A 15,573-nucleotide genomic window follows, 5' to 3' on the forward strand; every position below is an offset into this window, starting at 1 on the left:
TGGTACAGCCTTAATGGTAAGGAGAAAACAAAGGCTTGGGAGACTGTAACTCTACCATTTCAAGAAGTTACTGACCTTAGTGTAGTATTGTCGGATTTAATTTCAATTGAAAGATTCGTGTCAACCTATGAAGGTCTGTGGATCACCTCCCAAGTTATAGAAATAGTGCTGACCAACTTCAAAGTTTAGGTCAGACTAACTAAAGTTGACGACTGAGTGCGCAGATTGCGAATAGAATTCAATTTCACTTACCAAAGCTGACGTAGCTTTCTAAAGATGACGACGGTGTACAGATAAAGCTGTATGCAGATTGTGGTACCAGTTCAAATTATCCAAGCTGGCGGCAAAAAGTAAAATAACAAAAATACCGAAAAGTACGAAATCATTTCCACTTACTAACGCTGATTGCAGAGTGCAGTTTGCTTGTTTAAGCTGACACGAGAGTATGGTTTTAGTTTTTCTAACTCGGGATGATAGCAGAGTGCGATGCCAGTTTCACTTACTTAACTATCGTCAGGTATCAGATTTTTTTACTTACGCTGATGTGATAGCATGGTATCAGTTTCTTTGGTTAAAACTGAAGGCCGAGTATGGTACCAGTTTAACTTTTTTACGCTGGCGACAGATTGTGGTATCAGTTTTCCTTCCGCTAATGGCCGAGTGTGGTATAAGTTTCTCTTGTTAAACATGTAGATAGAGTGTGGTTTCAGTTTAACTTATCAAACCCAATGTCAGAGTGCAGTACCAGTTTCTTTTGTAACATCTATACCTTACAGTGTGAGATATTGCCTTTGAAAGTTTCCCATAACAGTTACTCATAGCGAGAGATTCATGGCCAACAATTTTTATTAAAGAAAACGTCGATACCGTACAATAGAAAATATTGCATTTGAATGTGTCTTGTTATGGTTACTCATTGTTGACCATTTAAAATTTAGAAACGTCTTCACAGGGATATTTAACTCAAATAATATCCTCTTGAATGTAAAATGTATTACATTTTGCTACTGTTATTCATTGTGAGGGGTTCGAGGTTCGCCATTTTAAAACGTCTTTGCCTGCTGTAAGGAGGAGATATTGCTTTTGATTACGCCTCGCTACATTTATTCATTATTAGTAGTCCTAGTTGAAATTGTTTATTGTAAAACGCCGACCTTACAGTAAAAGATTGTGTCTCGATTCAGTAACTTATTTCAAGGGTTTAATTCTTGACTATTATTATTTTAGAAAACGGCTTTACTTTACAGTGAAAGAAATGCATTTGAATGCGTCTTTCTTTTTAACAAGTTGGGTTTGATGCTTCAACATTTCAGGAAAAATATTTATAAAGCTAAGTATCGCTCCATCAGTATCATCAGTTTCTATTTTTCATCAAGGGGACATTAAGATACGTAGTGAATAAAATCATTCTTGTTGAAAGGTTGCGTAGACCTATACGTTATATTTTTAGTGAAGAACTTGATTTTTCTTATTTGACCACCCTGTATGTGATAAACATACTGTTTATACATGTTTATACATAATAATAGATATTTTATTATTATTATTATTATTATTATTAATATTATTATTATTATTATTAGCTCACCTGGCCCGAAGGGCCAAGCGAGCTTTTCTCATCACTTGGCGTCCGTCGTCCGTCGTCCGTCGTCGTCGGCGTCGGCGTCGTCGTCGTCGTCTTGGTCCGTCGTCGTTAGCTTTTTACAAAAATCTTCTCCTCTGAAACCACTGGGCCAAATTTAACAAAACTTGGCCACAATCATCATTGGGGTATCTAGTTTAAAAGATGTGTCCGATGACCCCGCCAAATAACCAAGATGGCCGCCATGGCTAAAAATAGAACATAGGGGTAAAATGTAGATTTTGGCTTATATCTCTGAAACCAAATCATTTAAAGTTAATCTGACAGGGTAAAACTGATTATCAGGTCAAGATCTATCTGCCCTGAAATTTTCGAACAAATCTGACAACCTGTTGTTGGGTTGCTGCCCCTGAATTGGTGAATTTAAAGAAATTTTGCAGTTTTTGGTTATTATCTTGAATATTATTATAGATAGAGATAAACTGTAAACAGCAATAATGTTCAGAAAAGTAAGATCTACAAATAAGTTTCATGACCAAAATTATCAGTCGACCCCTTTAGGAGTTATTGCCCTTAATAGTCAATTTTAAACAATTTTTTGTAAATGTTTGTAATCTTTTACAAAAATCTTATTCTCTGAAACTACTGAGACAAACTGGCCAAAATCATTATTAGGGTATCTAGTTTAAAAAATGTGTCCGATGACCCCGCCTTCCAACCATCATGGCCGACTTGGTTAAAAATAGAACATAGGGGTAAAATGCAGTTTTTGGTTTATATCTCTGAAACTAAAGCATTTAAAGCAAATCTGACAGGTGGCAAAAATGTTCATCAGATTTAGATTTATCTGCCCTGAAATTTTCAGACGAATCCGACAACCTGTTGTTGGGTTGCTGCCCCTGAGTTATTAGTTTTACAAAAATTTTGCAGTTTTTTGTTATTAACGTAGATATCATTCTAATATCTAATATCTAATACTATTAATTATGATTTTAACCTTATTTTACATGATTTCCAAAGCATCAGTAAATACAGGTGAGCGACACAGGCTCTTGAGAGCCTCTAGTTATTATTATTATCATTATTATTATTATTATTATTATTATTAAAAAGTGGCCGCCATGAAATTGAGAGATGCGTTAAACAGCGAAAATCAATCAATCAATTAATACATATTTATGTCTATGTATAAGTCATACTTTTCTTTATTTTTATTATATTATTTTCATATTTACAATATTGTATTTTTTCATTTGTGCAAAAATATCATGAATATCACTTCCTCCGATCTTTTATCCAAACATAAATATAATTATACTTTAATATGCTTAATATGCTTGCGTATAAATGTGATTGTGTCTTTGTTAAACATTGCTCGGCCTTCAATTTTGTATATTTGTATGTCTTGGTGACAACCAAATATTTGGATTTTAAACTGAAATAATTTGATTTGAATTGAATTGTATTGCTTTTATAATAAAACTATTTAAACGCTCAACAGAGCGTGTAATTTCTAGTATTCTGATACCTTCAATTTAAATGTTCGAATTGTAAATGAGGGTCTGGATGGGGTTTACAGAATAGAAAATAAATGGCCTTTACTGCAGAATAATAGGCTAAAAAAATAAAGAATAGAGAAAAATAAAAATATAGAAAAAGTGGATTCTGAGAAATAAAGAATAGGGACGAATGGGCAAACATATAAAGAATAGAAAAAAATAACCTGAAAAATTAAAGAAATGCAGAATTGAAGGACCCCAATCCAGACCCTCCCTAATAGTGTATTCCAAACGGGAGTGCTCCGATAATGACGAATGAAAGTACAAACCTTTACAGAACAGATGCAAAAACGAAAATAGGAATTTCCAAAGCAATTACACTGAACATCAACAAGTATGAACATTTTTAAAGGCATACCAAAGTAGAAGAGGAAAGGAAAACAATATGGGTTGAAAACAAGAGTTGGTTTTAATAGTTTTAAAGGTAATTTACGTCTTTATTTGAGCACCAGTTATCATGAAGCAAACGTGTGAAAACTTTCATGCATATAACAAACAAATCCCCCCTTTTTTACGGATTTAAAATAATGTATATACATGTAGTTATGTTTCCTGCCTTCCTGTCTTCACTGAATTTTCAACCTACTATAACATATTTATTAGTTTCAGAGTTTGTGTCAGTAATTCTGTTTTCTATTTTAGATCTAAAAAAGTCATGTTCAAAGCCAGAGCAAATGTCTCCGTATTGTGATCTATCAGAATCCGGTTGGGGTTTGGGAGGGGGTCCTTCTTTTCTGTACTTTTATTGTTATGTCATATTCTGTATTTATTTTGTTTTGAGCCATTTTTATACCAACGCACAAAATTTTGTGGTCGTATATTGGTATCACGTCGTCGTCGTCGTCGTCGTCAGTGTCATCGTCGTCAGCGTCATCCGAAGACATTTGGTTTCCGGACAATATCTTTTGTATTAGTAAATAGAAATCTATGAAATTTCAACATAAGGTTTATAACCACAAAAGGAAGGTTTGGATTGATTTTGAGGGGTTATGGTCCCAACAGTTTAGGAATTAGGGGCCAAAAAGGGGCCCAAATAAGCATTTTTCTAGTTTCATGACAATAACTTGTGGAACAGTGTATGGATCTCTCTGAAATTATACCACAAGTTTTCATACCACAAAGGGATGGTTAGGATTGGCTTTGGGGGTAATGGCTCAAACCGTTTAGGAATTAACGGCAAAAACGTGCGAAAAAACAAGGGTGTCCTGGTTAATGGACAATTACTTAAGTACAAATAACAATGTAAGGGAGGTAATTCAAACACAACTTTGAATTACCTCCCTTACACTGATTTTAAATAATATTTAAAGAAATGTTGTATTGTCTTGAGGTGATTAGAATAATTTTAAAAATGCTGATTAAGGTAAATTAATTTTAGCTATGATTATGTATGTCATTTTCTATTTTAAGACTCTTATGATGTACTTAAATGGGTAAATTATGGTTGCAAACTCCATTGGAAATTTGAATTGAGATGATGACCATGTCTTGAGGGGCGGTAAAAAAAAATTCTTTTGAAAAAGAAGGGGGGAGGTCAATTCGCAACAGCATAGTGTATTGCACAAAAGCAAAAATTGAATATAAATTCAAATCATATAACCAATTCTAAGTTCTTTGACTACAGTTATTCTGTGTCAGAAACCTATTATGTGTCAAATATTGAATTACAATCTAAATTCAGACCTGTAACAAGCGCGAATATTGTGTCCATTTTTGCCCCAACTGTTCATGGTCGGACCTCTGCGGTCGTATCCAGCTGCGCCCGGCGAAGCAATTTATTCTCTAGTCTTTCTATTTTAGCATCCAGATTTATTATATTTCTTTTATTTTAGCCTAATTTTCTCTATTCTTTATTTTTTTTGCCCTTAATGTTTAACGTTTTGCTTTTTATTCTGTATTCTATGCACCCAAACCAGACTCTCATATATATACCCTCCTCTCTATCCCACCTTAAAAAAATCTTCTCTAAAACTACTTAGCCAAATGCTAACAAAAGTTATCTTCTTTGGGAATATGTACACCAACAATTATTATATCTGTTTCTAAAAATAAAACATTAGTGTAAAATTCTATCAAGGTTTATCTTCTTGTATATAGTTTTGAGAAAAATAGGACAAACATGACAAAGGTTAATCTCAAATTTAAATTAACGTGCATTGGATAGTTTTCTCAAAATAGATAATATATGAATCAAATTAGACCTAAGTTGTTTTAAGAAAACCTATCCAATGCACGGTGTAATTTAAATTTGAGATCACCTAAATATTATTGATTTTGAAAACCTTGAACAAAGGTGAAATAAACAAAGATTAAACATCGGAAATAAACACTATTATTCTAAAACCAGTTGTTGGCATGATACGGGTTATGTTCTTCTCATATATTGTATGATGGTATGATACTAAACCCCTAACGGGAGGGATTGTACTTGATTTTCATATGATGAAGACAGAATCTTTCAATCAGTTTAATTGAGGTCTGGAGCTGGCATGTCAGTAACTGCTAGTAGTCCTTTGTTAATTTATGTATCATTGTCATTTTACTTAGTTTCTTTTGTTACCTATTCTAACATCGGACTCGGAATTCTTTTGAACTGATTTTTACTGTGCGTATTGCATTGTGTTTCTTTATTCTACATTGGCTAGAGGTATAGGGGGAGGGTTGAGATCTCACAAAACATGTTTAACTTCGCCGCATTTTTGCGCCTGTCCCAAGTCAGGAGCCTCTGGCCTTTGTTAGTCTTGTATGTTTTTGATTCAGCCATGCTGGATCTATGCGATCACTCTGTTTTTTGGAGATGGTGCAGAATACTAAGTTGAAGACATATCATGAAACTAACTATGTGTTTTTATGACTTGCAGAAACTTTCTACACCATTTTAATCATCAACTGCCAACTTTTGACATGTTGTTTGCCCTTAAATTAAGAAAAGATTGGTCGAACAAACCTTTTATTTTAGATATACACTTGCATATAGTTCCTTTGTAAATCAAAATTTATAATGATTTAATATTTATGAAATAAATTGAAAAAGTATTTTTACATCAATTGAATCAGTTGATAACAATTTTGAAAGTATTATATTAAGATCTTATGCTTGAGTAAGTTTTTGTTCTATGAAATTTAGGTCAACATGTGTGTTAATATATCTAAGTTGATTCCCACACTTTTTTGAAATGGTATTACTCCAATTCTTTCCATAGGCAAGTAAGAGTCAGTATGATTATAAACTGTCACGATTTTCAAATAATTACACTCAAAGGTTTAAGTATTAATTGGAAACAACCCCAGTCTTAATTCACCACATTCAATATCTCATGACCTGTTACATAATTAAATAGGCACAATTTATTACACACCTAACTGAATACACACGTTCTTGACCTCAATAGTATACCTACAAATGTATTATTTATTTTGATCTACACTACATTAAAATATTCTGTTAATTTTGCTTGCTAGCTGAATGATTATTCAGACGTGTTTTTTTTCAAAAAAAAGACAAAAAATGTAAAAATATGTATAAAATATGCAAGCAAATTTTATTTCACTTGTAAAATCAGTGTCATTATCATCTGACATAAGTCAATAATCAAGATCTAATTAATTAGTTACAATTATCAGAAATTTGGTTGAAACAATAACCAAAATTGCTTAATTCTTACCTGAGCATTTTCTGCAATAAACTTTATTTGTTTTTTCTACATTTATATCCCATTATATTGCTATTTAACAGTAATTGAAAATATCTCAACATTAGGTATTTGTACATTTAAATTTGAAATATAGGAAATGTATTTTTCTTAATGAAGAATGAACACCAATTTAGATAAAAATTAGTTATTATTTTTTTTTCATTTTTGTTGTTGAGAAATTGCATTTCCAAGGCCTCGTTCTGGAAATTATTAAGCCAGTTATAATTAATGGCATATAAAAAAAATATATTACTTGTTTGACGATTTCCCTTTCCATTCATGTCAATACCATTAAATTGCAAGTATTTATAAAAAAAAATCTGGCAGAGTCTAAAATTGAAATATCAATAGATATATATATCATTATTTGCATCAATATTGCGAAATTCCCTACATGTGGACAATACCATAGAAGTTTAACAGTAAGATTGGAAATGAAAAGAGAAAAAAATATCGAAAAAGTATGGTCAGAAAGAATATCAGACTAGCTATGAATATGGCTGGATCACAACATCGACGGTGCTTTGATTTAATTTTAGTTCATTTAGATGTTTTGAAGTTTAGTGTGACGTTCATTTTCACTGAACTAGTACACAATTTTATTTAGGGGCCAGCTGAGGACCACCTCCGGGTGCGGGATTTTCTCGCTGCGTTGAAGACCCATTGGTGGCCTTCGGCTGTTGTCTGCTCTTTAGTCGGGTTGTTGTCTCTTTGACATATTCCCCATTTCCATTCTCAATTTTATTTTATATAAAAAAAAATGTTTAACCCTGGTTTCTAGTGGGTTAAAATATACTAGAACCGCATCAGTATCAATCCCAGATTTAGCGCAGGTGCCTAGAAACAATTGTTGTATTCCAAGTGTTTTAATGGATACGGAGTACATCTAATAAAACATCCCCCAGGTTTTGTTATTTAAAATGGCAAGACAGCTGACTCTGGGGTAATTGTTTTAAATAGCGGGAAAAATGAGAGCTGAAAATATGAAAAGAAGTGATAATATCTAAAACTGATATATTTTTATTATATATAAACAAATGTATTATGTAATTTGATAATAGTATAAAAAATTACTCATACCAAATTAGAAATAAATGATAAATACAGGAAACCACACAAATCATATTCTATTAAGACTCAAACAATGTAGTCTGCTTTTAGTTTGCTCTTAGGTAACATCTGAACTGGTGTGGTTTAAATTACCTTCGTACAACTCATTCGTCTAACCACTACATTTCAGTCCATTTTGAATTGCATTCACATGATTCATGTCCCTAAATGGAAGTAAGACATTTCTAAAATTAGAAAAAAATTTGAACAAGAGGTTTTGTATTTTAGACGAGTAATATATTGTGTATATTTTGTAGAACTAGTAAATATAGAAAGAAACAATGTATATCAAGATAGACTGTACAAACAAGTCAACAATATATAGCAAAAATGTTCGGTAAAATAAATTCTACAAACAAGTCAACCATATATAGCCAAAATGTTCAGTAAAATAAAATCTAAAAATAAGTCAACATGTTCTTAATAATCTATTGACCCCTTGGAGGATTTATTAACACTAAAGAGTAACAAGAATACCGACCTCCAAAGAAAATTCAAAACGGGAAGTCCTTTAATGTGTGAACAAAACAAACAGACATAATAGGTAAACATGTCAAAAAACTTGGGTATAGCAGTAAAAATTTGAAAGACAACCATAGAAAAGTGACCATAGCACAATAACACAATGGCGGGATGTATGAATACATAGCCACGCCAAATGAATATGAACAAAAATTGACTAGACATAGAGGTTGCACTTTGTAAATACAGCTGTTTCATAAGCCACGCCTCTTTTGGGGAGATATATAATATTCATAGATCTATCTATGTTTTATCTCATAGAGAAATAACTTGGGAATGTTACCAGTATAAAAACACATGGTAGCGGCGAAAATTGAATTCTGAGGGACCCTCAAAGTGAAGGTAGGGGTTGTACAGAATTTTAGTATAAGTTTAAACTCTTAGAATTGGGGGGGCATATAAATGTTGAAAATATGCCGCACAGCCCTATGTTTTGACCTTTGAATAAAAAAGTACTGTATATCAACATTCCGTTCAAGGATATAATTTTTCACGAAGCTGCTTGATAGTAAAAGTGGCACAGCTTAAGCCGCAAATGGAGTTCCCATGGGAAATTGCATTGTCTATATTTACAGAAGGGCAACCTATATTGGGTAAAAAAGGGAATATATAAAATTTCACTAAATCTGGTTTATCTCAGAGATTTTAATGAAATTAACTCAAATATCAAGTTTTATAAATATTTCATGAAGATTGAGAAAACCCTGGGCCTTATTTATGATGACTCAGCTTAAGATCACAGTTTACAGTATGCATAGTTTACATAAGGCCCTGAATGCAAAATAAATTCATCATATATCTATATTTGTAATTTAAATTGTTAAGAAAAGCTTATATTTACTCTTTGCAGTCGTTGAAACTCATGGATCCTTGATGAATATTGTTGTTGGGGTGTTTTTGTCCTGTCGATAACCCAAAAGGAAGCCGTAACACCTGAATTTGCTTTTTTTGACCGCGGCAAAAAAAGAATACAAGCTAGAAATACAAAAATACCTCAATATATCTAACAATAGTATGTTCTATCCTAAATATGTACTGAATTTTCCATATTCACAGAAACAGCAGAAAAGGTTAGCAAATTTGAGGCCCCAATGGCAAAAGACAGAGAAAAATGTCTACCCCCTGGGTCATAAAACAGATAATTTAAACTGTAAATGCTATGATTTTATTATTTTAAAGGTCTTTTGTATAAAAAACAATGAATGTGCTTGGAAGTTGTGCAAAGAACAGATGTTAGCAGTAAGTTCTATAAAACTTTTAGTTAATTTATAGATCAGACTGGTAACTTAGTACATACAATTTTTGCAAATAAGGCCTTGTTTAGCACTACTAGATCATATATTAGCTGAATTATGCTAGATATATGGTTCGAGATGATATTGTTGTGACAAGATTTCTAAACTGACCATTTGAGGCAGAAATTGTGAATTTTTATTGACAAATAGGCATACAGTAAGATGTGGACTAGAGACAGAGGCAGGATTGGATACTTTATATAATCTTGAATGTTGGAATGATTAACCACTAAACTTTTCATCTATAGTATTCTGAAATGCTTTCAATTTGTTATCAGAATAGTTTCAAACAGGTTCTAGCCATTTCATGTCAGCAAACATGCACATAGGGTGAGCTGACAATAATGTAAGTCTTGTTTTCAAATTCTTTAAAAATTGAAACAGGGTTTGGGGTATAAAATGTAGTGTAAAAGAAAGTTACAGTATTTGCAGTGATTTCTTTAAGGCTATACTTCTGATGAATAAGTATTGTTGTGAGAAAAAGTGTTTTTCAAGAGTTTTCTTTTTGAATAAATGTCAGTATAGGATGCACTTTGTAAATACAGCTGTTTAATAAGCCACGCTCTTTTGGCGAGATATTTAATATTCATAGATATTCTGTTTTGTTTACGTACTGGTTCCCAGATATGATATCTATGTTTTATCTCATAGAGAAATAACTTGGGAATGTTACCAGTATAAAAACACATGGTAGCGGCGAAAATTGAATTCTGAGGGACCCTCAAAGTGAAGGTAGGGGTTGTACAAATTTTAGTATAAGTTTAAACTCTTAGAAGTTCGGGGATTTGAATGTTGAAAATATGCCGCACAGCCCTATGTTTTGACCTTTGAATAAAAAGTAGTGCATATCAACTTTCCGTTCTAGGATATAATTTTTCACGAAACTTCATAGTAAAAGTGGCACAGCTTTAGCTGGAAAGGGAGTTCCTATGGGAAATTGCATTGTCTATATTTACAGAAGTGCAACCTATAGACGGTTTTTACCGATTTTTGCGGGGTTTTGCAGAAACTATAATAGAAAGAGAAACTGTAAATAACAAAACTATTTAGTAAAATAAGGTCGACAAATAAGTCAACATGATAGCAATTGTCTACCAACTCCTTATAGGAGTTATTCCCCTGAATGATGATTTTCGCCCTATTTGTATTATTGTCAAAACACTATAGTAGACAGAGAGAAACTTTAAAAAGCAGAATAGAATATATAAATATGTCAACATGGCCAAGTTTTCAGATTCCTTATGGTGTGTATTGCCTTAATATGACTAATTTTTATTAATTTTTATAAAATTGCAAATTATCTCAAAAACTTAAATATATATGTGTAACAGTAATAAATATCCTAAATGCAAGATCTTCGAAAATATCACAATAACATTTACGAATACAAAATGAAATATGCAAACATAAATCATTGATTTAAAGGTAGATGCACTTATCAAAATGACATATTTTAACCAGTTGTGGAATTCAGACTCTTAGAGCCTCTTATTTTGTCATTTATGTCTTTTGTTTTATTCTGTAATGATCCCTTTATTTAACCCAATTGCTAACCGCGTTTGTCTACATTGAATTATGCTCCTGAAAAATCAAATTTTCAGCACTTACTGTGGATTCATTTATTTTCCAATCAGCGTGACCGAAACTTTAAATTAACCAATATAGGAATTATTGCCACTGAAAGATGTTTTTTTTTCTACATTTATGCATGTTTAGCAGAAACCTTAAAATAAGGAGAAAATTTGTAAATATCGAAGTGAGAAAAGGCTACAGACTTTTTTATTTTCAGTCAGTTACATATGGGCGTAGACGAAATGAATCAGTAATGTATTTACAAATAATTGCCTTACAAGGACCGATGATGGTCATACATTTTTAAATTGATTCAAGAGGATATTATTTGAGTTATCTCTCTCCATAAAAGTTTTATAATGCATTCCATAGAAATTATATAGTACCTGGTAAGGGTCAACATAAAAATTTATATATGAATTTGAACGTCCTTTATATCCTTAATAAGATATAAAAAAAAAAAATTGTAGGCTTTCCACCCATGCATCACATTTTGCATGATCATTATATGGACTAGTATTTAATACTGTTTTCATTTTTATTGCAGATTTATTTCAGATAGACATGATTTAGCTTGACATTTGACATCAGTGTAGCTACAGTGCTTGTAGATGACAGCTGTGTAGCCAGTAACAGAGACCAGTGAACATAGATCAAAGATAAAAGTTAAGAAAATATATCTACTTGAGGAATCACCATGAGTCTGTCAGTAGAAGAGTCAAACTTCCTAAGATTTTACTACCTGAATTTGAAGGTTGCATCAAAGGCTGTTAGGGTATATTTTGATTCTGTCCATCCACCAGCTGGACTTGCCAATGAACTTGCAAACATTTCAGCAACCTTGAAAAGGCATCGATTTATAACAACAATACAATTGCAGACACTATATCCAAGTTCTGGTAAGTTTGAATTCTGTTTGTTTTTTTTTTGTATTGATTAACTCAATTATTTATAAAAATAAAAGGACATTTGGGGTAAATATCAGTGAGACAGCTCCTCAATAACAAAATTAACCAAAAGACAATAAGAAGACAACAATATGTGTCTATATGTGAAGGTTCTTGAGACAAAGACAAAAAAAAAGCACGAAAATGGCAAGGATATATGGACACACCGCCATGACATGCATGCAATATTTTTCACTGGATTTTAGGCAAACAAAGATTAATACATCAGTCAAAGGTATAATAAAAAAATCAAGTTATTGATATGAATGGGGGCATATCATTTGATGTAATGAATTGTAAAACTTTTATACTATTCTAGATATAACTTGAAAGTTAATTTTAAGATACACAAATTTGATTTTATTAATTTGAGGACCAGATTGAACTGGACTCTTTCAAAACCTTTAGTGATTAATTGACCTTTAAGACAAATCATATACTGACTATAGTTTTTTCTCTAAAAAGTTTTTTGACAAAATATTATACATCTGTAAAACACGTTTAAATTGTTCATGAACTGACGGACGGATGGGTCAAAAACATTATACCCTTATTATACTAATTTAGAAATGTGTTGACATAATATATGTTACAGCAAGTAATGTTAGATCAGAAGACTTTGATACCACTCTGATAGTTTACCTTTTACGGAACATGATACCACGTGAAAGTGCCCCTGTGACAGGTTGGGATATCTTACCACAGTCAGGTGATACAAGTTCTGGTGAAGACCTTGCCCGAGTAAAATGGTACAGAAACAAGTTGGCTCATCATGGAGATGGGAAATTGTCCACTACAGATTTCAGTCAGTATTGGGAAGATTTAGAATGTGTATGTATATACAGATCATAATAAGTCCCCTGCCGAGGAAGTTGAAGGGGACTTCAGGTTTGCACTCCTTCAGTCTGTCTGTCTGTCTGTCCATCTGTCAGTCCGGCATATCAGTTTTCCTCACTTTTTTCTTCGTGCTTGAAGATATTGATTTGATATTTGTTGTATTGTTTTATCATGACAAGTTACAGATAATGTTTGAATTTTGTTTCGGTCTGAACATTTTGTGCAGAACATTTTAATCAGAAAACTGATTATTTGAGTGAATTTTAATAGTCCAAGGACCATATCCTTGGACTTAGAAAATTCACTCAAATAATCAGTTTTCTGCACTTTTTTTCGAAATGCTTGAAGATATTGATTTGATAATTGGTATATAGTTTAATCATGACAAGTTACAGATCAAGTTAGAATTTTTTTCCGGTCTGATGATTTTGTGCAGAGTTATGGTCCTTGGTCGTTAAATTCACTCAAATAGTCAGTTTTCCTCACTTTTTCCTTCATGCTTGAAGATATTGACTTGATTATTCTTATATACTAGTAGGTTACACCATGACAAGCTATAGATCAAGTTAGCATTTTTTTCCATTACAATGAATTTTTAACCGGTAGGGGCCTATGTATTGCCATGCAATACTCTCAGAATGCTTGTTAATTATGAGCATGTAGACAGTAAATAAAGTTGTTTTATATTAGGGGTTGGGGTAGGGGGATCTAGGAATCACTCTGTCTTGTCTGTATATCTGCATGTCTACTTGTCCGTCTGTAGGAAATTTAATGTTTTGTAACAATTGACACTTATATCTGTACACATGTATTTCCACAAACATGACAAAGTCCACAAATATAAGAACCATATTGAGCAATTCCAATTATTTGTCTTCTATGCAATTTACAAGTCAAAAATTACCATTAGTGTTTAAATTTTTTTTGTCGGTTTGCAAACTGACTTAAAATACTTCATATCAATTTATAATGTTTATATATAGGCCATTAGACGTCTAGGTGGACCATCACTATTGAGGGAAGCACAGTCTGCACAACTCATTGTCTTGGACAAATCACTTATAGATATTCTAAACTTGCTTCACAACCATCAGATGTCACAAGAGGGGCACACTGGCATGATCAATAATCTCCAATCAGTAATTGACAACGAAACGACTATTAGAAAAAAGCATGAAATTAAAATTCAGCAACTTAACGAATCTCTTCAGAGAGGAAAAGTTGGTGCACAAAAACTTGCTTCTGAGTTTTGTGATATCCAAGGATCAGTAGAGATATATACAGAGAAGATAGAAGCCTGTAGGAAAAAGATTGAGAAACTGGAATTTACTTAAAAAGCGAATCAAGAAAAAGATATCGACACACAAGAAAGTCTAGATGACTTGACACTGCAGTTATTAAGTTTAGAATGCAAATATGACATCAAATTTAAGGAAATTGATGAACGGTTAACAAAACAGGATGGACAGATGGAAAAACTCGATGGACAGTTGACAAAGCAAGATGAACAGATGACAAAGCAAGATGAACAGATGGCAGAGCAAGCTGAACAGATGACAAAGCAAGATGAACAGATGGCAGAGCAAGCTGAACAGATGGCAGAGCAAGCTGAACAGATTGCAAAGCAAGATGAAAGGATGGCAACATGTGTAAAAGACATTGATGATATGAAGAAGAAATCATATGATACTGATGATTCCCAAGGTAAGAATGGTTTAACGATTCAGTTTTTTGTTGTTGTTGTATATATAATATTTATTGCATTAGAAAAAAAAATGCGATAAAAAAGGCCTTGATTTACTTAAGTATTACTTTGACATTTACGTACCCATTAAAATAATATCTGTATTGCACTGACTAATATACCCATTGGTTATATGTGACATTAGTGTTGGGTCATTTTCTTTATTTGGCTATTGCATGTCTTTTCTGCTTCTCGTTAAAGTTTGGCTATGGTGAATTGAAATCTGTTATTCTCAAATTTTTAGCAGAATTTTGATTGTGCATTTTTTTTTCTAATGCAATAAATATTCGTCTCCCTTAGAAGTCATTGAAGGGCAAAACGCCTTTATGGAGTCAAAAGAATATTTCTGCTAGGTTGATTAATTAGTCTTGTTGGTATTTTTTGCTATTAAATTATCCGTTTATTCATAATAATTAGAAATAACTATGATTTGCTGTATTACTTTCTATCCATTTATTGAAGTTTCAAGATTAAGACCAAAAAAGTAAAACAAGAGGCCCCAATAAAACTGTATTATGATTCAACTGGTATTTTTGCGTAAAATTGACACAAAAAAATTAGAATAATATTTCAAGCAAAAATCAAATTATTATTCTGACGTGTTTTTTTATGCCCCCGACGTAGCGGAGGGGGCATTGAGTTTTACCGTTGTCAGTCTGTACGTCCGTACGTCCCAAAGTTGGTTTCCGTTCTCTAACTTTAGTTTGACT

The 15,573-nt window shown here is 32.4% G+C and overlaps 1 protein-coding gene across 2 annotated transcripts in view; it reads left to right on the plus strand.

Annotated features, from left to right (window-relative positions):
* Window positions 1-3,367: 3,367 nt before the first annotated feature.
* The window catches only part of LOC127712205 (uncharacterized), a 35,606-nt gene continuing 23,400 nt past the window's right edge, over window positions 3,368-15,573 (plus strand). For both annotated transcript variants that reach the window (XM_052218502.1, XM_052218503.1), the window contains exons 1-4: window positions 3,368-3,565; window positions 11,883-12,234; window positions 12,878-13,113; window positions 14,103-14,823. In XM_052218502.1, coding sequence (XP_052074462.1) covers window positions 14,589-14,823 — 235 coding nt within the window. In that variant the 5' untranslated portion in view covers window positions 3,368-3,565; window positions 11,883-12,234; window positions 12,878-13,113; window positions 14,103-14,588. The remainder of the gene's footprint in view (window positions 3,566-11,882; window positions 12,235-12,877; window positions 13,114-14,102; window positions 14,824-15,573) is intronic.

The sequence above is a fragment of the Mytilus californianus genome, unplaced genomic scaffold, assembly GCF_021869535.1.
Source record: "Mytilus californianus isolate M0D057914Y unplaced genomic scaffold, xbMytCali1.0.p SCAF_8, whole genome shotgun sequence".
NCBI classification, from domain to species: Eukaryota; Metazoa; Mollusca; class Bivalvia; order Mytilida; family Mytilidae; genus Mytilus; species Mytilus californianus.